Raw genomic sequence first — 22,528 nt, 5'->3', positions numbered from 1 at the left:
ACACACTGCAGCTGCTATGCCTTGTTAGCGTTTCAGGTTTATTTTTTAGTAATAATTTGATAAAGTCATACATGCCCGCATAGATATTTGCACTGTTAATATATTGTTATCACCATGGAAACAAGATGCTCATTTATCAAATCAATGGTCTCTTTTTGACATTTCTTTTATTCTTCCATTGGATCACACTCAAAGTAAATGGCAACGTGAGGATTGTGTTATTACATAGATAAAGTCTCAACTGTAGATGAACACAAAAACATCGTCTGTACACAATTCAACCAGATTTCCAATCGAATCCTGTTTGTCTATGGTGGCAAAAACAAAAAAGTCTTCACTTGTTTTTACTTTAAGCTTGAGAACACATTCAAACACACACCCAAACACACACACCACACACTAAACCACTCTCAGCTTATATCAGCTGGAGTGTACAGGGGTCACAAATGGACAGCAATAAATAAATAGGTATGTATGTGATAAGTAAAGTCGGTGGAACTCTGCCTTCGCTTGGAGTTTTAAGCTGATGTTTCAATCCTTGGATAGAAGTGATAACAAGAAGAAGTCAAATCAACAACATTTAGAAAAGAAAAATGTCTGTATGTTATGTGTGGTGTCTATAAACTTAAAGGACAAGTCTGCTGTTATTCTATATTTTCTTATTGTCAACAAACCCCATGAAAAGACAAAAACCAACAAAGTGATAATCCATCTTCTAATACTTTCTGACCTCCTGACCACTCAGCCCCAGAGCCACTGGCTCCTTGAAGATATAAAACTTTACAAACAACTAACAAATATAGTTTCATTAAAAAAGCTAAGTCATTTCTTAAAACAAATGTTACGCAAACAGAAGAAAGTGCATTTGTTGGGGACTATTTTCAGAAGCGCATTGTTCACATTCTCTGCTCTAGCGAGTATTTGGGGCAGCAGGACAGTGTATGTGGGTCGACTAATAATAAATAACAGTGGTCAAAGCCTCGCCATTTGAAGAAATAATTAAGTATCCTCAATGTTTTAGGGAAAATGGAAATTATATAAATAAAGCTCACATCAAAATATAGTTCCTGCCTGACACAGAGCGACTCGCAGCATCACACACGATTAAATAGAAATTAAGTAAAACACGTTAATTGGTTAAAAACATGCAGCAATAACAAAAAAAAATCATCAAATAAAGACTGTATTCTCCCTGATATGAGCCATGATCCGGTATAAAAGAGTAAATTATAAAACGTATTAATGATGAGACACAAGAAGAGGATGTTTCATGACCTCGCGTAATCTGATATCTCCGTGTTGGTGTCCCATCGACGTCATAATTAATGTTGCAAGAGAGCCATCATTGAAAGTGACAAATCAAATTTTGAGAATGTCATAGCTTAGCTGGAAAAATATACACATGGGAGAAGTTATGCTTGTTAAGTATTTAACATTGTGAAAAAATAAAACCATCTTTTCCTAAAACTGACCAAACAGCGACAGAATACTGGAAATAATAAGTGAACTTGGTGTAAATATAATAAGAGAACAGTATTATATTATGCTCCAAATAGGATATGAACCCAGGTCCTGTACACAACCCACTTTGCCACAAGTTCATTCATCAACACTGTTTTGTAAATTGACATGATGTTCCTGAACGACACCAACACTACTCGCAAAACTATGACATCACAGTAACGTGATTGGTCAGTTTTAATGCTGGTCCTAGAACATCATTAATTATGGTGTTCTAGGAACAACACCAACACGGCTATATCAAACACACTCCAGATCCTCAATCCTCCACTGCATTTCCCACAATGCAACTCAATAGCATTTTTTCATTAGAACTTCCCTACCTGATACGTACCCACCTCCTTCACCTCCATTTTGGAACACCGGCTCTCTGTTAAATTATTTTCTCCAAACCCAGGCTGGGATAACCCTGATCACATCACTATGACATTGTCACGGTCACTTTGTCGGACTTGTCAAAGCTCCTCCAGAGCCACAGAAGACACCTTAAATTTAAACCCATTATGTGTTTTCAATAGTTTTTGGGACAACAATGGAGCTCTATGGCACAGAGGAAGAAGATACACAATACAAGTTAGTAGGATCCATTAATTGTTGGTTTGGCTCTCCACATGGGATTCGTTGACAAGACAAAAAATGCAGCCAGCCTTATCCCTTAAGAGGCTTGATGTAGGACAGTTATATGAGCAAGCAGCACATGTGAAGGTGTAGGACAAAAGCTACAAGAACAGTGCGGCAAGTGCTTGATCTGCATCAGAACATCCCTCAACACTACTTTCTTTCTCAATAAACACATCGTATATACACACAGAGGTGGCAGCTATGTGACATGTAACAATGCACAACACACCTTAGAAGGACAGACACATAAACAAAAAAAAGGGCAGATGCATCATGGGATGACAAAAGGTGTGATCACACAGCCTTTGTAAACAGATCAGCAGGGTGATGTTTGGCTGTAGAAAGAGTCCATGATAGTACACACATTCACTCCTCTCAATTGATTTTCTATGTAACATTAATCTCATCTGTACGGTGGCCATTCTCCAGCTGAATCGGTGCATGTACAGCAGGTTAAGGTGGGCTAATGTATTAAATGCTTTGAATTTTTGGAATTCTTCCCCCAGTCCAAGCATGAATTTTTCATCTCCTCTATGTACAAATGTTTACAAGAGTTCTTCAAGAAGAGGCCGTGCATGAGGTGAAACGTCCGAGATGCCCCCTTAGACTTTGATCGACCTTTGGTGCGTCATACCGTTATCACACCACAGCAGCCAAAAGGTAAAAACAAAAACCATCATCCGACAAAAAATGAAGGGTGCTATCTTTGGTCACAGAAAGAGCAAATGAAACACAATGTGAAGGTAGGAAGAGTGTTAAAGCACAATTTACTGTTCCATCATTCAACAAAAAGAGGAAGATAGAAAAACTTTAATCCAGTGATCAGCGAGGATAACAGGAAGGGGATCTGGAACATCCTGGTCTGAGGAAGCGTACGTAACCAAAGGCTTCAGTGGATGATGTATGGAGAGGATCAGTGGAAGCAGCTGCTCAGTCAGAACTCTCCTCCTCCTCCTCGTCTCCTCCCTCTTCTTCGTCTCTGTCCTCCTCCTCCTCCTCCCTGTCGTCCTCACAGTAGCGTTGGAGCAGTTGGTGCAGGTGCTGCTGCAGTGCGTCGGGCTGCAGGGCGTCTGGGGTGTCGTCCAGACGCTCCAGGTGCACATGCTTCCCCTGGGCATCCCTCATCACAGTCCTCTTCTGGGTTCGTGACTTACGCATGTGGCTTCTGTAGGAGCAACAACAATAAAAAAAAAAGCTTTACACCACATCCAAACTAACTACGATGTACTGTCATCACTGGCCATGTGTACAGGTGTGGACTGACCAAACATTGATCACCTCCAAGTTCACTCTCTTAGGGGTTGAATGAGCCACATCTTAGCTGTCACTATTTCTGACTGTGGAAATCCAGGACTGCTTATATTACAACTAAGTCATTAAATCACTTTGAAAAAGTATGTTCCATTCATCTGCACAAGATGTAATACAAAATAAAATAGAAAGATCCCTTTATCATTTGTGAAATTATGTATGTAGTTAAAGGTGCAATATGTGGGGATTTTACAGAATATGAGGTCAAAGAATCTATGTAGCATGCTAACCAGCTAGCCCCTAGCATGGGTCCCCCATCCCTCGGCTGAAAACCTCCTCCTTCTGGTGGTCCAAGGCTCCTGTGCTAGTAGTATAAACACCAACATGCCCAAACTTTCATTCTGAGCAGAGTCAAGTGAGCTAATAGACTACTGCTAGCTGCACTGCTAACTGAGCTAGCTAGCTCATGGCAGCTACAGTTATCAGCAGTTAGCGGATGCTCCCTATTTATTAGGTGTATGAATTGGGCAGGTGACCAACTAAAATGTGGATTTTCTAAATTCTAATTTTGATTTTGTCAAACATCACTTGGACTCAACTCATCATAACATTGGCATAATATTGGTGACATTTCCATGCTAAAGAAGGGCTGTCAATGAATATTTGACATTTAATTGTGTAATCGAATTGTTCACAACCCAACTCGGCCACGGACAGAGTGATTTGCATTTCAAGCAATCCTAAAAGCCCTGTTTGTTCTGATTTTGATTAGCAGACGATTAAAGTGGCACCTTGAGTGCCAACTAGCAACCCGAGGGCACAATCAAATAACATTAATACTACGAATCATTTATTTAATCTAAATGCGAATAGAGAGAAGTCCATGGTCATTAAAGTTTTAACATATGTAGCAATTATTTTGTCTTTTTCGTAATGTGTAGGTGTGTAGATATTTTGAAAGATCATGTTTATGTTAAAATAGAAATATCTAAACAAGTAGTTAGGACTGGTTTTTCCTCTTATGGATGTAATGCACAAAATATGTAGTTGAATGATTTGTGTGGTTTTTCACAGTCCTGTGCTACAGCAACTTACAAGTTGTGTTAAACAAGCATTTTTAAATATGGTATGTCAAATACTGAACGCAAGTCATGCAACTTTGTCCACATTTCATACTAAAACACTGCTTAAAATGTTTTTCATCTGGGCTTTGTTTTCATTTGGCCATCATTTCAATTGTATATAGTGTATAAGTATACAAGTGTATGTATAAGTATATCATTCCTTTATTAAAACTGTAATCCTGTTAGTTGTCCCCTATTTTAATGTATCTGTAATCTTATTACATATTTCTTTTCTGTAACTTCGCTGGAATACAGTTACCTTTTTTTGTATCCTAATTACTTAATCCTGTTACATGTATTTCATTACTCCCCAAGCCTGCATGTAGGATGTACACTTCATCTTATCTAAAACATTTAAAGAACAATCAACTGCTTCAGTCTTGAAACACAGTTCAGTGTTAAACAAGGTAGATCTGCAGCATGTGTACAACTTGAAATTCACCAATGTTGGTGCCCCCCAGTGGTCAGTGGTAGTATCTACACTATTGGACACTGAAGAATGGGATAAAAGCAATAAAATGATCGCACTATTTTAACTGGGATTCTCTCATTTTCCACAAAAAGCACTTGACAAACACAAAAAATTCTACACACAGATAAAAAATCTAAAAATTGGAGCTTTAAAACCTTGCTGCTTCTAATTTTTCCTAGAAGGTAGTGTGTGGGAAGTGTCACTGGATCTCAGATATCAGCCAAAATTTTCCTTTGACAATTTCCTTCAAGAATCAAAGTGGGGACTGTAACATTAAAGGTTAGAGGATAACGTGCAATCACACCATGCTTCCATGTTAAGCTCTGATCAATGCCCTCTTAGCAAACACCAGTGTCGTTGTGGTCATTTCTACACACTCCCATGCTGCTGTCCAACCTTTTAACCACAGAGCCGTCGTCCTGCACAAACTCTTTCTCTACTACATGAGGCAGGAGCATTTTCCCAAAGCCTCCAGCATAACTCAATGCCTGGAGGGGAAAGAACGAGGGAGGACAGAATGATCAGAGGGAGGAGGATAGATGAACACTGGAAACACGATGTAAAGATCTGCTCAACAGTAATTACTGACGAGTTATAAAAGTATGCATTAGCGTGTTGCGAAAGCATTTATAAAAGCATACTCTTGTATAAAAACCAGCAACACCTCCATTTATTTAAATTTTCTTGTCATCACTAATATAAAATACCTAGGTAATGTGTGAAATCAGTTGTTGACAGCATCATTTTTAAGATTTTCTTCTAGTTTGGACACACTGACCTTCTCAAAGTCCTCTCTGGCTGAAGGGAGATCTGCAGCCAGCGAGGGGTCTCCCATCTGCTTCTCCATCCTCTCTCCTCTCACCACCGTCGTCTTGACAACCTTGCTGACCTTTCGACCTTGAACTGGCTCTACCTCAAATTCTGATGATGTGGCGGCACCCAGGGCCAAGGGCTCCGAGAAGGTCAACTGGAGAGATGATGACAAGATGTCAAGGGACTAAATGTTATATGCACCTTGGTATGTATAATGTATAATGTACTTTGTAAGTAAGTTTTATCTTATATCTCATTTGGTCAAAATTTCAATTTATCCTATACTTTCATGGCCAAATACCCGCAAAGCTAATAACATTCCTATCAGCCTCCAGTGTGCTGGATAGGTTATATTATAGGTTCAAGCTAATTCGCATCTGTAGTTCCTTGTGAGCAAAGTGTGTGTGGACAGTGCTAGCCTGATTAAATTAAACTTAACAGAGGACTTGAGACTTAAAGACCCAAAAAATGTTAAAATACTGATATGGACAGATTCAGAATAATAACAGAAATTAGGAATACAATTATTTATTGATTCATGAACGCTGCATTTCCTTTACAGTGAGAAGGTGTAGGCTTGTAAAAGCAACATCATTTTCCCTATGTAATAGTAATGATAGTAAGCAACATTACCGAGCTAGTTCAGGTAGAACTCTGGCAACTAAACATGCTTTTTTAAACCTTCAGGTGTATGAGTTTGTCTCTGTACCACATGGGTATTTTTAATGGATGCAGTTTCAGTGTGTTACAGGTGAAGTGTCTTTTTAGTGTGTTCTCGCCACAGCTTTACATTTACAAACTTCATACAACTCTTGAACGCAGCAGAGAACTTTCTTCATGACCAACCACCAGGTGCAGTGTCAAAGTTGCAATGAACAATGGCAGGATTGTAACTATTAAAAGCAATGAATGTTTTTCATCATAAAATGTCGCTGCTATTAAACGAAATAAAAGTAGTTGGTAGATTACACTAACCTCTTTCTGATCTCCGTCACTGTGCAGCACAGTTCTCTTTACCACTCTAGAGACAGTGTCTCCCTCCTCGATCTGCACTGTCTCCTGGTGAGAGCCCTCAATGGTCACTTCCTGTGTCTCCATGCCATCAGGTGACACATATTTACGAATCACCTTCCGTGTGATCTGGTGGAAAACACAGAAAGAAAATAACTCCCCTGTAATGACTTGGCAAATTTAGGATATTTTGATGTTGTTCATATCTTTGAGTATTCTCTTACTTTCTTAACTACGATGTTGCCATGCTCATCTGTGTACTTCTCCTCTGTGACCGCCTGTAGTGGGATATCTGGTAGGTTATCTGCCTGTAAGAAGACACAACACATACTGTCAATTCATGTGGTACTTCACAGAAGGGAACAATCAACAACAAGTTATTTTTATTACAGAAAGTATTTTAAGAATGACCGACAGCATTAAATCTGCAAACTTTTTTACATATTTTGCGTAGACTTTTTCTTTCAAATCATTCAGATTTGATATGTTGTTGTTTTTTGTTGTTCTGCTGAAAATTGGTGTCTTGCATTACTGCCAACCATTGACTTTATTTACACTTCCACTTGGGGTCGCCTATATTGAAAACTTAAAAAATTGTACACATTGTGACTTTAATTTCTCACTACTGAATCTTCATCAAACAAAAACATGACATGACATGAAAAAAATAAAACTGAGTGGGAAGGAAACAACTAAATGACAAAATACAACGTAGTTTAGAGCTCCTCTTTCAGCCTCCAATTCTACTGCTACATCGCAAAAAGTAACATTTGTGCCAAGCAAATGTAACTGTTGGATGCTCTGTAGTATACAATTAACTCAGTAAGTCAAGTCCAGCATGAAAAGAAAAATACCGAAGAGCACATAAACTCTGCCACCCACTAACCCTGCATCACTCCAAAGAGCACTGGGGCTGCACAGCTTCATCATGCATGTTTACCTGAATGATAACTCTGCGTCGGACCACCCTGGTGGTCAGCACCTCCTCCTCTGAGCTATCAGAGGACAGTACCCCTAGCTCCTCTGCTATCTCCTGGGAGACAGCACACAACCAGCATGGGTCAATGTATCAGGTCTGCACAGTGTTAGTCTAGCACACTCCTGCAGACTGTGGCTGTTCCTTCTTCTCTCTTTACCTCACTTTTATGTTCAGTTACCAAAAAGGTATATGTACAGACAAATGGGAATGAGGGTATAAAATTAAATTGTACACAATAGTGAAGTGAGATGAAGAGAAGGCACAGTTATGCAAAAACTTTCAAATGAAGTAAACGTGCATGGATGGGAAGCAGTGTGCGAAATACAAAGAATCTCAGACCCCCAATTAACACCTAGAATTAATTTGAAAGTGGGGTCACAACAATAAGATAATTATTTATGTGGATCATTACTGTGAAGATTGGATTTTGAAGTATTGAGAGGTGAGGAGGCAAAGAAAATATCACTGACAATGACGAGACAGCTGATTGCTGATAGCTGATTGATCATAATCAAGTCCATCTGCAAAACATCATTCCTCATTTAGTCAACAGAATAATCTCGAGCACAGTCCTTACATCTCAAAACAAACTAATAATCAAAATGAGATTTGGACATTTGCCATTCGCCCTTCAGACTGCTTGAAGCACATATAATTACGGGTGAGGTCGCGAGTCAGGATTGATTTAGAGACAACTGAGTGTAATGGGTTGATTCCAGAGCTCAGCTTTGCAGGTACAGGGCAGGTTTTCACATCTCTGAACAGGAGACAAAAAACATCTCCGGACCGGAGATCCGAATGCAGTTAGCCAACATGGCTATTCCAGGGTCCCTAACAGTCCCCTTTTGTACTGACTCATAGATAGATATCAGCCACCTAAATATGCCTGATTTTTTCATCAAAATTCATGCATTATTCCCTGAGATGTTAACAAAAATGTCCTTACTAGCAATGTTAAAGAAAGTGAGAAAAAATTCCTGGATCCGTCCCTTACTCCGAATCTGCACCAAAAGTTAATGGAGTCTATTTTGGGCCATGACCCATCCTCCATCTAAGTTTTGTGAAAATCAGGTACATAGTTGTTGTGTAATCCTGTTGAAAAACCAACCAAAAAATGGACACAGCTGAAAACATAACCTACTTGGTGGAGGAAGTTGTAATTTCTTTTGAAAGCTGTACATATAGTATATTGTTATTTGAGTCACTTCATTTCCCAAGTGCCTATAATGGACAGATAGAGTCATGATGTCCAAATTCATGGAAAATGTGGTGGTTGAAATATTTCTTTACTGTGTGGTTGTAGTAGGTCTGCTCTAAGTGGTGCGGTCTGCCTGGGGCCCACCAAATGATATTTCGCACACCGATGGGAACAACAACAAGCAGAAATCAAAGAATGCAAACAGGTGCTGATGTGAACAAAGAGTTAAATGTTATGGGATCAGTTCTTTACAGCCGTTTTTTTTAAATGTCACCACTGACTTCATAATAAGGAACTGCAAATAAATCTCAACACCAACATCAAAAACGCTTTTGCAGTCACTCATGATGCAATATTTATTACAGCAACTCATCACAGTTGTTAAATTTTTGTTATTTCTCAAAAGTTTAGGCACACATGCACACAAAAGCACTCATGAGCCTCATTTAGTCCATAAAGTGCAAACTTGTGTGATTTATCTTCTAAGTCTCAAATGACGCACAACAGCAACCAGCCTGGCCAGGCAAAACACCAGCCAGTGTAGCACCGTGCTCATGCTCAACCTCTTACCCTTCCCAGGAAGTCATCATCATCGTAATACCCTGCCTGATCTCTGGAAGGAAGCTCCTCACACACGGGGGCGTGACCCTCTGTTTGACACTCCCGTGAACCCTCTGAATCATAAGCAAATTCACCAAGACTTTCACTGCCAGAGGAGAAGCGCTTGGAATCTTGCACTCGGAGGTAATGCTGAGCAGGGTACAGAAGGCTCTCTTTCAGGAAGCCAACATCTGGGCTGCTCCCAGGCATTGGGGATGGGGGTTCGGAGATATGATAGGTAATCTCATGTTCCAGTTTCAGTTCCTCTGGTTCAGAGAAGTCCGAGACGGCTTGTCTGCAGTCAAAGAATTCTAGATCAGAGTCAGAGTGCTCTGGAGATTCTGATCTCTTACTGAGGTCCTTTGATAGGACCTTTGGATCCTCTGATTCAAATTCAGAGACTGTTTTCTCAAATTCTGAGAGGACTCTGTCAAAGTCTGGGGAAAACTCAAAGTCTTCAGGATTTTCAGACTCTCTTTTGGTGTTTGCTTCCTTCACAACCTGAGCTGAAATGGAGTCACTGAACACTGGAGACACTGGACTCAAATCATTCAAGGAGGCTTGGCTACATTCGGAAACCCTTAGGGTTTGATGTCCTGAAAATACTGCTTCATAATCTGGTGGCGCCAGAAACTGTGTTGACATGGGTGAAAAAAGCTCACTGATCTGTGCTTTCTCAGGGGACAACTCCAAATCTGAGTACCCATAAGATCTTTCAGACTTTGGATAGGATGTCTTCTCAGGTAGGACTGGAGTAACAGTTCTGTGGGTTGTGTATAGGCTCTGGTCAGGAAGTTGTAGTGGAACTGATTTTGTCGGTTTCTCAGTAGTGAACAGAAAACCTATTTCAGTGTTGTCTTGTTTCATTGTTGTGGCAGTCAACAGCTTTCTTTGCACCTCATCGTCTGTATGAAAATGTGTTTCCTCTGGTGGCTGAGGAAGAGCCTGTAAGTGAATATCAACATGATCTAAATAAGTTCACAAAAAAAATCTACCCACAGGTTGGTATGCACCATCAAATTGACCTTAACATTTCATCAGGTTAGCATCACATCACTCTGCAGTGACAGATTATTTTCCATCCAGCCAACATCTTATTAGATTTAGAACAATAGATGTGAAGCCATGACATGCAACTTTTAAACATCCTCGCAATGTCCGGACAAATTCAACGACTTAACTGCACTAAATTTTGTTGTTAGTTTGTCAAACCACACAGTTATTTAGTCCATCCAAATGACACGTTAACGAATTCATCCAAAATAAGTGTTGTTGCTTGGTTGTCATGCTCTCAGTCTTACCCGTTCTGAGGCTGTCTTGCTCTTAAGTTCTCCAGGACTGATGTGTAAGGGCTTCATTCTTGGGTCTTGAACAAGTGATGGCTTCACAGGAAAGCCTTTTTGGACGTCTTCCTCACAAACAGTTGTTTGTGTAGTTGAGATACCTTCAGCTTCTGATTCATGCTGCATCCATTCATTATATGACAAGACTTCTGATTTCAATCCTGTTGTATTTTGCCAGCCAGGACTGACATGTCCTTCCTCAGACTTTGTCTTAGCAGTTTGAACTAGCAATGGTGAGGCAGCCAAAGGTCTTTTGTTAGGTAATGATGAAGACAGATCAGGCGATAAAGGAGATGTCACATGACTCCTAAGTTTGGGTTTACAGACAAATCTGTCAGTCTGCTCATAACAAAAGCCTAATTCCTCCTCTGACTCAGCAGATTCAGGGCTCAGTGGCCTTGGGCTATCATCAATCCAACAATCAATGGGTAAAGCAACAAATTCAGAGTCTGATGACAAAGACACTGGTGAGGATGATCTATCCATGTTGGTAGCATCCATAAAATAAGAGGACAATATTCTCATAAACTCAGGTACTGGTGAGTCAGGCAATAGTTGTCTGAACTCATTGACAGACTCAGGTGAGGATGGTCTGTCATACTCAGCAACTCTTGATGAAGTGACTTCAAGCTCGCACTCTGAATCTGAGAATCCCAATGACTCAAGTGATGATGACCTATGCATATAAGTGTTCTCCTTCAATGATACTTTAAACTCAGGGATGGGAGAGTCCGGAGACAGAGACCTGTTCTCATTGAACTCAGGCAATGATTCTGGGGATGATGCTCTTTTGTCAGCCATATGCATGGCTGATTCAAGTGACATAGGTCTATATTCAGGCTGTGACTCTGATGACAATGACCTATTGATCACATTCCGATCTTCTGATGCTACAGGTTCAGGTGAGGATGATACTGATCTCAGGAACGTTATGCATTCCGGCAACGCCATTGTAAATTCAGGTAAGGGGGAATCCGGTGAGAGCGGTCTGTGCTCATTGACTGATGTTACAGATTCTGGTGATGATGCTCTTGCTTCTAACACCATGACTAAATTAGGGGACATGGGTCCGGAGTCTGTCCAAGATTCTGGTGAATACCGTTCATCATTATCCTCTCTGTCAGATACTGATACAACCACCCAATCATCATCAGAATCTGTTGCCTGTGCCTCAGTGGCAGGTAATTCAAATGTGTACTGAGCTTGTCTGTATGGAGCTTCACCTGAGGACAAAATATGTTCAATCATTGGTGGAGGTGACTCTAAAACAGGTAAGTTAGATATGACTTGTGCACTTGAAGTGCAAAGAATGCCATCATCTGTTGGAGCTGTGTCTTTTGTACTTAATGGATGTGTAAACTCTGAAGGTGGTACTGTGGCAAAGGAATCTTGCCCATTTTCATATTCTACTATAGTATCCTGCTCATCATCTGGAACTCTCCTTTCTATCGTACTGCCAATAAATTGCATAAATCCCGTTTTACGGCTGAAAGTTTCTCCAACATACTGAGGATCACGTACTTGAGAAATCAGCTTCCACAACTCCGCATCCTCAACAAGATTATACTCAGCTACCATGATGACTGATTCTCCAAGTGAGGTAGGTGCCATCGCTGTTGATGAAGCAGTAGTATCAATGGTTGCTTCATTGGAAATTTGGACTTTTAATTCAGATACTAAAGATTTGGATGCCAGGAGAAATTCTTCCTTACATGATTCAACAGACTCTGGTGATACTGCAGTCTCTTCTGTGCATAATTGGCCTAAAGTTTGTATTGGTGATTCATGCGACAAGGGTTTACATTCATCATCTGACCTCTCTGCCTGAGGTGATAGTGGCCTATCAATGGTGTTTCCATCATATAAAGCCAAATCACATTCAGTATATGACAATATTGATTCTGGGGATGAACACCCATAGTGTGTTTCTGCAGTCATAGTCTCATCAACATTTTGTGTAAACCAAGGAAGAGGGGAGTCTGGAGACAACCTCTTGTGTTCATCAAGTGATTGAGTAGATTCTGGAGATACAGATCGAATGTTTCCAAGTAACATCAATGCCTTCGGAGACAAGGGTTTGTATTCTGGTATGGATTCAACTGAAAGTGGCCTCTCTTGTACCTCTGATCCTGCCGATTCAGGAGAAACTGGTCTATCGTCAACACCAGAATTCATGGACATCAGCAACTCACTCAAAGCATACTCAATATCTGATTCAATGGATTCAGAGGAGGATGATCTAAAACCAATATTCACAATAACACATTCAGGCACTGCTGGTGTAAATTCAGGTATGGGTGAGTCTGGTGACAGAGCCTGGTATTCATCTCCAGATTCTCCTGAGCCAGGAGAATGGTTTCTTTTTTCATAAACTAGTGTTCCTAGGCTCGTAACAATGTATTCTATATCTGAACATGTCGACTCGGATTCAGGTGATGAAGCCCTGTAAGCATTAAACTCAAGATATGTCTCTAGAGAAGCCTGTCTGAAGTCAGAAACAGGGGAATCAGGAGAGAGTCTTCTGTATTTATTGAGAGATGCTAAGGACTCAGGAGATGAAGGTCGGTCTTCTATGATCACTGGGAAAGATGACTCAAATTCCATGTCCAAATCGGACAGCCCTGATTCAGGTGAAGTGGACCTCAAGTCCATGTGAGATATGGTGGATTCACAAAGTGCCAGTGTAAATTCAGGAATGGGTGAATCTGGTGAAAGAGGTCTAAATTCATCTGTGGATGAAGCTGAACCAGGAGATGCTGCTCTCTCCTCAAAAAGCCAAGGGATAAATAAATCTGTGTCTAAATCCTCATCTGAAAATACTGATTCAGGTGATGTGGATCTGTATCTTACTCCTAACATAGTGTTTGCAATCATGGTGTACTGGGGAAGTGGAGAGTCAGGAGACAACCCTCGAACATCAGAGTCAGACCAGCCTGATTGATGGGATTCTGCTCCGTCCTCAAAATCAGACATCTGTGAAATGAAAGGAGCATATTCTATATCTGAAGTCTCGGATTCAGGTGATGAAGCCCTGTTATCATTAAACTCAGGATATCTCTCTGGAAAAGACTGTCTGAAGTCAGAAACAGGGGAATCAGGAGCGAGTCTTCTGTATTTATTGAGAGATGCTAAGGACTCAGGAGATGAAGATCGGTCTTCTATGATCACTGGGAAAGTTGACTCAATTTCCATGTCCAAATCAGACAAGACAGATTCCGGGGAAGCGGAATTTAAGTCCATATGTGAAACAGGGGACTCATGAAGTGCCTGTGTGAATTCAGGTATGGGCGAGTCTGGTGACAGAGCCTGGTATTCATCTCCAGATTCTCCTGAGCCAGGAGAAGGGTTTCTTTTTTCATAAACTAGTGTTCCTAGGCTCGTAACGATGTATTCTATATCTGAACATGTTGACTGGGATTCAGGTGATGAAGACCTGTAAGCACTAAACTCAGGATATGTCTCTGGAAAAGCCTGTCTGAAGTCAGAAACAGGGGAATCAGGAGAGAGTCTTCTGTATTTACTCAGAGATGCTAAGGACTCAGGAGATGAAGGTCGGTCTTCTATGATCACTGGGAAAGATGACTCAATTTCCATGTCCAAATCGGACAACGTTGATTCAGGTGAAGTGGACCTCAAGTCCATGTGAGATATGGTGGATTCACAAAGTGCCAGTGTAAATTCAGGAATGGGTGAATCTGGTGAAAGAGGTCTAAATTCATCTATGGATGAAGCTGAACCAGGAGATGCTGCTCTCTCCTCAAAAAGCCAAGGGATACATAAATCTGTGTCTAAATCCTCATCTGAAAATACTGATTCAGGTGATGTGGATCTGTATCTTATTCCTAACATAGTGTTTGCAATCATGGTGTACTGGGGCAGTGGAGAGTCGGGAGACAACCCTCGAACATCAGAGTCAGACCAGCCTGATTGATGGGATTCTGCTCCGTCCTCAAAATCAGACATCTGTGAAATGAAAGGAGCATATTCTATATCTGAAGTCTCGGATTCAGGTGATGAAGCCCTGTTATCATTAAACTCAGGATATCTCTCTGGAAAAGACTGTCTGAAGTCAGAAACAGGGGAATCAGGAGCGAGTCTTCTGTATTTATTGAGAGATGCTAAGGACTCAGGAGATGAAGATCGGTCTTCTATGATCACTGGGAAAGTTGACTCAATTTCCATGTCCAAATCAGACAAGACAGATTCCGGGGAAGCGGAATTTAAGTCCATATGTGAAACAGGGGACTCATGAAGTGCCTGTGTGAATTCAGGTATGGGCGAGTCTGGTGACAGAGCCTGGTATTCATCTCCAGATTCTCCTGAGCCAGGAGAAGGGTTTCTTTTTTCATAAACTAGTGTTCCTAGGCTCGTAACGATGTATTCTATATCTGAACATGTTGACTGGGATTCAGGTGATGAAGACCTGTAAGCACTAAACTCAGGATATGTCTCTGGAAAAGCCTGTCTGAAGTCAGATACAGGGGAATCAGGAGAGAGTCTTCTGTATTTACTCAGAGATGCTAAGGACTCAGGAGATGAAGGTCGGTCTTCTATGATCACTGGGAAAGATGACTCAATTTCCATGTCCAAATCGGACAACGTTGATTCAGGTGAAGTGGACCTCAAGTCCATGTGAGATATGGTGGATTCACAAAGTGCCAGTGTAAATTCAGGAATGGGTGAATCTGGTGAAAGAGGTCTAAATTCATCTATGAATGAAGCTGAACCAGGAGATGCTGCTCTCTCCTCAAAAAGCCAAGGGATACACAAATCTGTCTCCAAATCCTCATCTGAATGTTCTGACCCAGGTGATGCAGATCTATATATTACTGCCAACATGGGATGTTCAGTATAAGTGTATTGAGGTATTGGAGAGTCTGGAGACAAACACTGGTATTCATAAAACGATTCTGGAGAATTTGTGCTCCCTTCGACTTCAAAAAGCTGAGATAATAGGGGAGCAAGTTCTTCATCTGATGTCAGTGATTCTGGCGATAATGACCTGTAAGACTTAATGTCAGCAAGTGGAATTGGCAAAGCTGGCCTAAAGTCAAGTATGGGAGAATCAGGTGAGAGTCTTCTGTATTTACTGACTGATGCTAAAGACTCAGTTGATGAAGGTCGGTTCTCAAGTAACACAGAGAACGGTAATTCCATTTCCACTTCCAAATCTGACAACACTGACTCTGGTGAGGAGGATCTACATTCCATGAGTGTGTGTAAGGCCTCTTGTAGGGCCTGTCTAAACTCTGGAATAGGGGAGTCTGGTGAAAGAGCCCTAAATTTATTCAGAGAGCCAATTGATTCAGGAGAGGATGATCTGAAATTGGACATTGACAGCAGTGATGTAGGTGAGAAAGACCTATACTCTGCTTCCGAATCGGGTGACAGTGGTCTCTCTACAACTTGTAGTTCTAATGACTCTGGAGAGTTTGGTCTATCTTCAGTATCAGGAGGGAAATTCATCAAAGGTGCACACTCAACATTTGATATGGCTGATTCAGGGGATACTGGCTTAAACCCAACAAATGACGGAAAACGTTCGGATACTCTTGTAATGAATTGAGGTATAGGTGAATCAGGTGACAGGGTCTGGCGTTTGGATGCCACTGAATCAGGAGATGAAGGTCTATGATCATCAAATACTAATGCAAATGGCTCATCATCATAATCTATATCTGAATAAAAGACTGACTCTGGTGACATAGACCTGTATTCAGCATTTGAAATGGCTGGGTAAAGTACAGCCTGTCTGAATTCAGGTATGGGTGAATCTATTGCCCTCAACTCATTTTCAGAATCGGGTGTGAAGGATGTCCCTTGCACATCAATAAATTGCATGTCCAGAACATACATGTCAGTGTCTGACATTACAGATAAGGGTGATGATGACCTGCTCCCTGGAATTAACACAGCTGATTCTATATATTGCCTAAACTGTGGTACAGGAGAATCTGCCGCGAAAGTCCTGAGCTCATTATCTGATGTTGTTGAATCAGGAGATGATGTTCTTAACCCTGCTGCTATCAGCAGTGACTGAGAGGACATAGGCCTATATTCTGGAATCGATTCTGGTGAAAGTGGCCTCATATTAATTTCTGATGTCACTGAATCGGGAGAATCCGGTCTGTCTTGAAAGTCAAATTCTGAAGGCAAACATCTTGATGAATCCTCAAGATCTGAGGTGTCTGAATCAGGTGAGGATGATCTATATCCGCCAACTAAAGCAAGAGAGTTCTGTAACTCTGTCTTAAAGTCAGGCACTGGTGAGTCAGGAGAGAGAGGCCTGTGTTTGCTTAGTGAGCCATCTGATTCAGGAGATGATAACCTTGACTCAGTAGATAAAGCATCAACATCACATTGCTCAAGTTCTGTGTCTGACACGGGTTCAGAAGATGATGCCCTGTGATGTTCCACTAGGGCTTCAGGAAGTGAGACAGAAAATTGGGGAATGGGTGAATCTGGACACAAAGGTCTAGACTCATCCTCAGAGTTCCCTGTATCCTGAGAATCAGATCTCAGAAGTGAATCACCTGAATCAATGGGACTGTACTCCTTACTAGTCTCCACATAATCAAACTGTTCAGTTGTGCTTATAAAGGCTTCTCCTACATAAAAGGGATCATAAAGTTTACTCATCAGCTGGTTTACTGTAAATGTTGCGTTAGCAGCTGATTGCCTTTCTTGAAACATAGTAACTACTGATTCAGAATTCATAACTTGGGGATCTGGAGAGGAGTCTTTTAAAGACTCTGATGGTGACAGAGGCCTGTGTTCTGACCCAAAATCAGGAGACACTGGTCTGTGTTCCCCCTTGGTCTTTGTTTGCATTGGTTGAGGAACATCTGCATCAGATGAATCTTCAGTGTCAATCTTCACACCATCCTCTAATTCTCCCTCTTTTACATCTGAATCCTCTAGAAAGTACTCAATTCTTGTTCCAGCATACTCAAAAACACCGGTTTTACTGCAAAAAGTTTCTCCAACATAGTGAGGATCACGTATTTGAGAAATGAGCTTCCAAAGTTCAGCATCATAAACAAGTCTATATACTGGCACATTTACTGCCTTTAGAGATGAGGTTTCCCCAATACCCCCTAATTGTCTCTCTGTGGTCTCCGATACTTGTGACTCTGGTGAGTCAGATCTATGCTTGCAAATACTTATGTCTATACTTGAGTGTGTAAATTCAGAATCAGAAATCACTGACTCAGGAGAAGATGATCTATGAGCAACAACTGAAACTGATTCTGTCAGCCCTGTTTTGAAATCTGGTATCGGTGAGTCACCTCTGTAGTCATCCCCAGAAACTACTGAATCAGGTGAGGATGGTCTCCTGTCAGAGGATAGTTGTGATAGATATATAGCACCATATTCCTTATCTGAACAAACTGAAACAGGTGATGTGGATCTTTCCAGTGTGGTCCAAACATTTAATTCTGGGCAAGTCTGTTTAAATACAGGAACGGGGGACTCAGTAGAAAGTGGCCCATTTTCATCGACAGAATCAGGTGATGATGGTCTGTTCTCAGCAAACAATAATGGCAAAGAGAAATAATCACATTCCAGATCAGAGGTTATTGATTCCAGTGATGAAGACCGATCCAATCTAGTAATTACAACTGAATCTGGTAAAAACTGTCTAAAATCAGGAATAGGTGATTCAGGTGACAGTACACGGTTGACAGAGGCTACTGAATCACAAGAGGCTGGTCTGTCCTCAAAAACAAATGAAATATTCGAATCAGCCTCCAGATCTGACAGTACTGACTCTGTTGACACTGATCTACAGTAAATGTGTGAGGTTCCAGAGAGAGAGGCAAGGTACTGAGGAATAGGGGAATCTGGTGATAAAGCTCGCTGACTATCCACAGAGTCCCCTGAGTGGAAGGATTCTCGTCTAAGTGAGTCCAGCACCAACAGCGAATGTGGTGACATGGGTCTATATTCAGCCTCCGAATCTGGTGAAAGTGATCTTGGGTAACGTCCTGATTGAAAAGAAGCTTTCTCTACAACAGACACATTTTCAAATGTCACATCTGCCTCTGTTTGATAAGACTCCATGTCTGTTACACCAAACTGAAACCCTCCTTTTTTACCCATGAAGGTTTCTCCTAAATACTGAGGGTCACAGATTTGTGAGATGAGCCGCCAATGTTCTACATCATACGCTACATTATAGGCTGACACTGAATCATCTGTTTGGGATAAAGGCATATGATGCTGAGGCACACAAATTGAGGACTCTCTAGATAATTGCTCATCTTCAGGGACATTTGCAGTGAATGCCAATGATGTCAGATCAGAAGCAGTTTCTGGAGGCAAAATAGGCGACAGAGCTTGATCAGATTCTAGTCTCTCTTTATATGTTTTAGTGATAGGCTCAGGTGATTTTCTTTTATGTTGTGTAACATCCTGCACAGGTTCATAATCAGTTGTGATTGATTTCTTAGATTTCTTCTTTCTCACAGATTTTTTCTTCTTAGACATGGGATTGTGCAGACCCTCCTTAAAGTTTCCTTCATCATGAGATAATACGTCTATACTTGAATTAGTTGGTAAGACCTCAGCTCCTGAGGGTGGTGTGACAATGGTTTTGTCAGACTGAACCTCATCAGGTACTACTGAGTGTTTCTTGAGATCTTCAGGTTCATTAAATTTCAGAAGATTTTTTTCTTCAGTTTTTGACTCTTCTCGATGAATGTTTGTTTTTGTTTCAAACTGCTTTTCAGCACATGCTTCTACAAAAACTGTAGCTCCTGTTGGTTCAAGAGGTAGGTCAATCACAAGGTTAGGCAATGGCCCCCTGTCACATTTAGAACCACTAGAATCTGGGGATAAAGGCCTATTCTCAAAATTTGAGAGCAATGGCATTGCCTCATATTCTGTATCTGACAACTCAGATTCTGGTGATGATGAATAATAATTTACAGTAACAGCATCGTGGACAGATGGCGTATATTGTGGTAGGGGAGAATCTGGGGATAAACACTCATTGAGTGTTTCTGATTCAGGAGAGGGTGCTCTAATGTCTAACTCTTCTGACTGTGGAGACATTGGACTGTAGTCAGGAACTGACTCTGGTGAAAGTGGCCTTTCCTCAATATCAGACAACGATATAACAACCCAATCATCATCACTCTCAGACACTGATTCCACTGGTTTTGATGGTTTGCTCTGTGTATCAGATACCAATCGTTCAGGTGAATTTGTTCTATGATCATCAGGTATGGAATCCCACTCTACCTCTGCAGGTTCAACTGATTCAGGGGAGGGTGATGTATGTCCAACCACAGGTAAAACAGATTCAGACTCATCTCCAGATGCAACTGAAGGAGGTGATGAAGCTCTGTCTTCATGGTTAAGTGATGATGCATATTCTTCAATTGAGCTTACAGATTCAGGTGAAGTGGATCTCTCCCCTATCATTACAATAGCTGAGTCAGGTCTGTTGTGACTGAAATCAGGTATAGGTGAATCAATTGACAATGCTTTATATTTGTTTACAGATGCTACAGATTCTGGGGATGTTGGCCTGTCTTCAAAAAGTGTTGATAACAATAGTGGTGTTTCAAATTCCAAATGCGATGACACGGACTCAGGTGATGACGACCTACTTTGCCAGGTTGTACAGATCTCAGAGACTGGTCTAAATTCTGGGACAGGGGAGTCTGGTGGAAGCTGACAATGTGCAGTGATAGACCCAAAGGATTCAGGAGATGATGGTCTTGTCTCATGGAAATCAGGAGATGGAGTCACACGCTCAGAGGATGTAAAAAACCACTGCATTGCTTCTAAAATGATGGACTCAGGTGATGATGCTCTGTCTTCTAAATCAAAAGTTAATGATTGAGGTGAGATGGATCCTTCATTACTATAATCGCTGCCTAATGATACTGGCTTTCCAAATGGTCTTTTATTTGAAACCATTGGTGTTAATGGTCTTTCCTCTGCTTCTACTGTTAACAGCATATAAGTCCCTCCTGGTTGCCCCCTGGCTGAAGCCTCAGCATCAACATTTTCCCATGGAAAAACAGGAGGTGGTAGGGGAGACAACGGCCTATACTGAGGTATTGGAGAATCGGGTGCAAGAAAGTTTAGCTCATTTAATGATGACACTGATTCAGGAGATGAGGCCCTACTTTCTGTTAGTAATACTGCTGCATCGGTCACACATTCAGGTGAAGAGGATCTATCATGAACTAAGCTATGACGTTCACAAAGAGCTTTAGAAGTGGATTCTGGTAAATGGGATCTATATCTGGATGCCTCACTGTCTTGTGTAAACTTTACAGAATCCACAACTTCATTTTCAGGTTCATTTAGTATGAAAGACAGTGGTGGCTCAAAGCTATACTCGGCTCCTGGTATAACTGACAGAGCATTATTTACTGAATTTGCATCTGTCTGTTCACAAATTGAGTCATGTGACACCTGAATAAAGCCACCCGAGCTCATGAGTTCCTGATCTGCTAATGCCTGAGTGGTAATATCCTGGGTTTGCTTAATGGCATGAATGGATTTGAGATCAAGGTCATCTGAACTTGAGGCATGGTAAACTTCAATGTCAAGGATAGAGTTTGACACATTTTCATTAATGTTTGTTTGTGTAGCAGCTCCCTCAACTTCATCTTTCTTGACTTCAGCTGGAACTATGTCTTCGGGCACCACAGACACATTGTCACCATCTGAATCTATCAGTTCAACATCATATCCATACAGGACTTTATAAAGTCGATGTGAAACTTCATCCAGGTGTTTTCTGTCCATTTGTTTGGTCTGCGTGGATTCTGTCATTGCATCTGAAGTAAGCTCAGCAGGCTGAAGCCTTTGTTCACTTGTTGTTGGTTGTTGTATAAAGGAAATCTTTTCTGAGACTTCATTGGATTCCAAAAGCTCCATAGACAGTTTCTTGAAGTCTTGCTCAGCCTGATCACACTCAATCAAACTATCCCCAAAGTCAGTCATAGACAACGGTCGACTCTCGCATACACCTGTTCGAGAGCTATTGGATTCTCGCCAAGGCAATGGAGACAAATAATGAGCATTGTCTTCAGAATGGGTGGTTTGTAGGCACTCCAAGCTCCACTCCTCTCCGCCCTCTGCTCCCTCATAATCAACAAGACCTTCATCATCACATGGTTCAACAGTGGGATAAGGAGGTGGGGTAACCTGGGTGCCTAACATGGGTGCACCTCTGTACACAGGGCTTGTCACATGGGATCTGAGGTTGTAGGGAGTGGTGCAGTACAATGTGAAGAAAGGACTTACTTGTTTAAAACTGCCTGTGTGTACCGTGTCTGTCAATTCCTCATAAATTCTTTGTGATGAGCTGTGAAAAAAAGAGGTTTTCAATATTCAGTATGAAGTATGAGGAGTATCCCTTCATGTTATCATAATGTCTAAACTTAACATGCAAAACTATAGGCAGCAGCATGACCACTAACTGTTGCTTACTATCTTATTTGCTGTAGCTATCTGTGGGTGTAGTGACTAACTGCTGTCAGCAAGTAGCTCAGTGGGGAGCAGAGTAAGCCTGGACCACAACCTCAGATCACAGGCAATGGAATCATAACACAGCTGAACACCAGACTG

At 41.2% G+C, this 22,528-nt stretch overlaps 1 protein-coding gene across 1 annotated transcript in view; it reads right to left on the bottom strand.

Moving 5' to 3' along the window:
* Nucleotides 1-3,072: 3,072 nt before the first annotated feature.
* ank2b (ankyrin 2b, neuronal) overlaps nt 3,073-22,528 on the bottom strand; it is a 106,362-nt gene continuing 86,906 nt past the window's right edge. The window contains exons 46-53 of the mRNA XM_073474654.1: nt 22,129-22,265; nt 9,561-10,285; nt 7,754-7,846; nt 7,038-7,121; nt 6,778-6,942; nt 5,768-5,956; nt 5,386-5,477; nt 3,073-3,307 (exon numbers count right to left, since the gene is read on the bottom strand). Of these exons, the coding sequence (XP_073330755.1) occupies nt 3,073-3,307; nt 5,386-5,477; nt 5,768-5,956; nt 6,778-6,942; nt 7,038-7,121; nt 7,754-7,846; nt 9,561-10,285; nt 22,129-22,265 (1,720 nt within the window). The remainder of the gene's footprint in view (nt 3,308-5,385; nt 5,478-5,767; nt 5,957-6,777; nt 6,943-7,037; nt 7,122-7,753; nt 7,847-9,560; nt 10,286-22,128; nt 22,266-22,528) is intronic.

The sequence above is a fragment of the Pagrus major genome, chromosome 10 (assembly GCF_040436345.1).
Source record: "Pagrus major chromosome 10, Pma_NU_1.0".
Lineage (NCBI taxonomy): Eukaryota > Metazoa > Chordata > Actinopteri > Spariformes > Sparidae > Pagrus > Pagrus major.
Note: the sequence above shows the minus strand (reverse complement) of the source record. Positions and strands in the feature narration are given on the sequence as shown.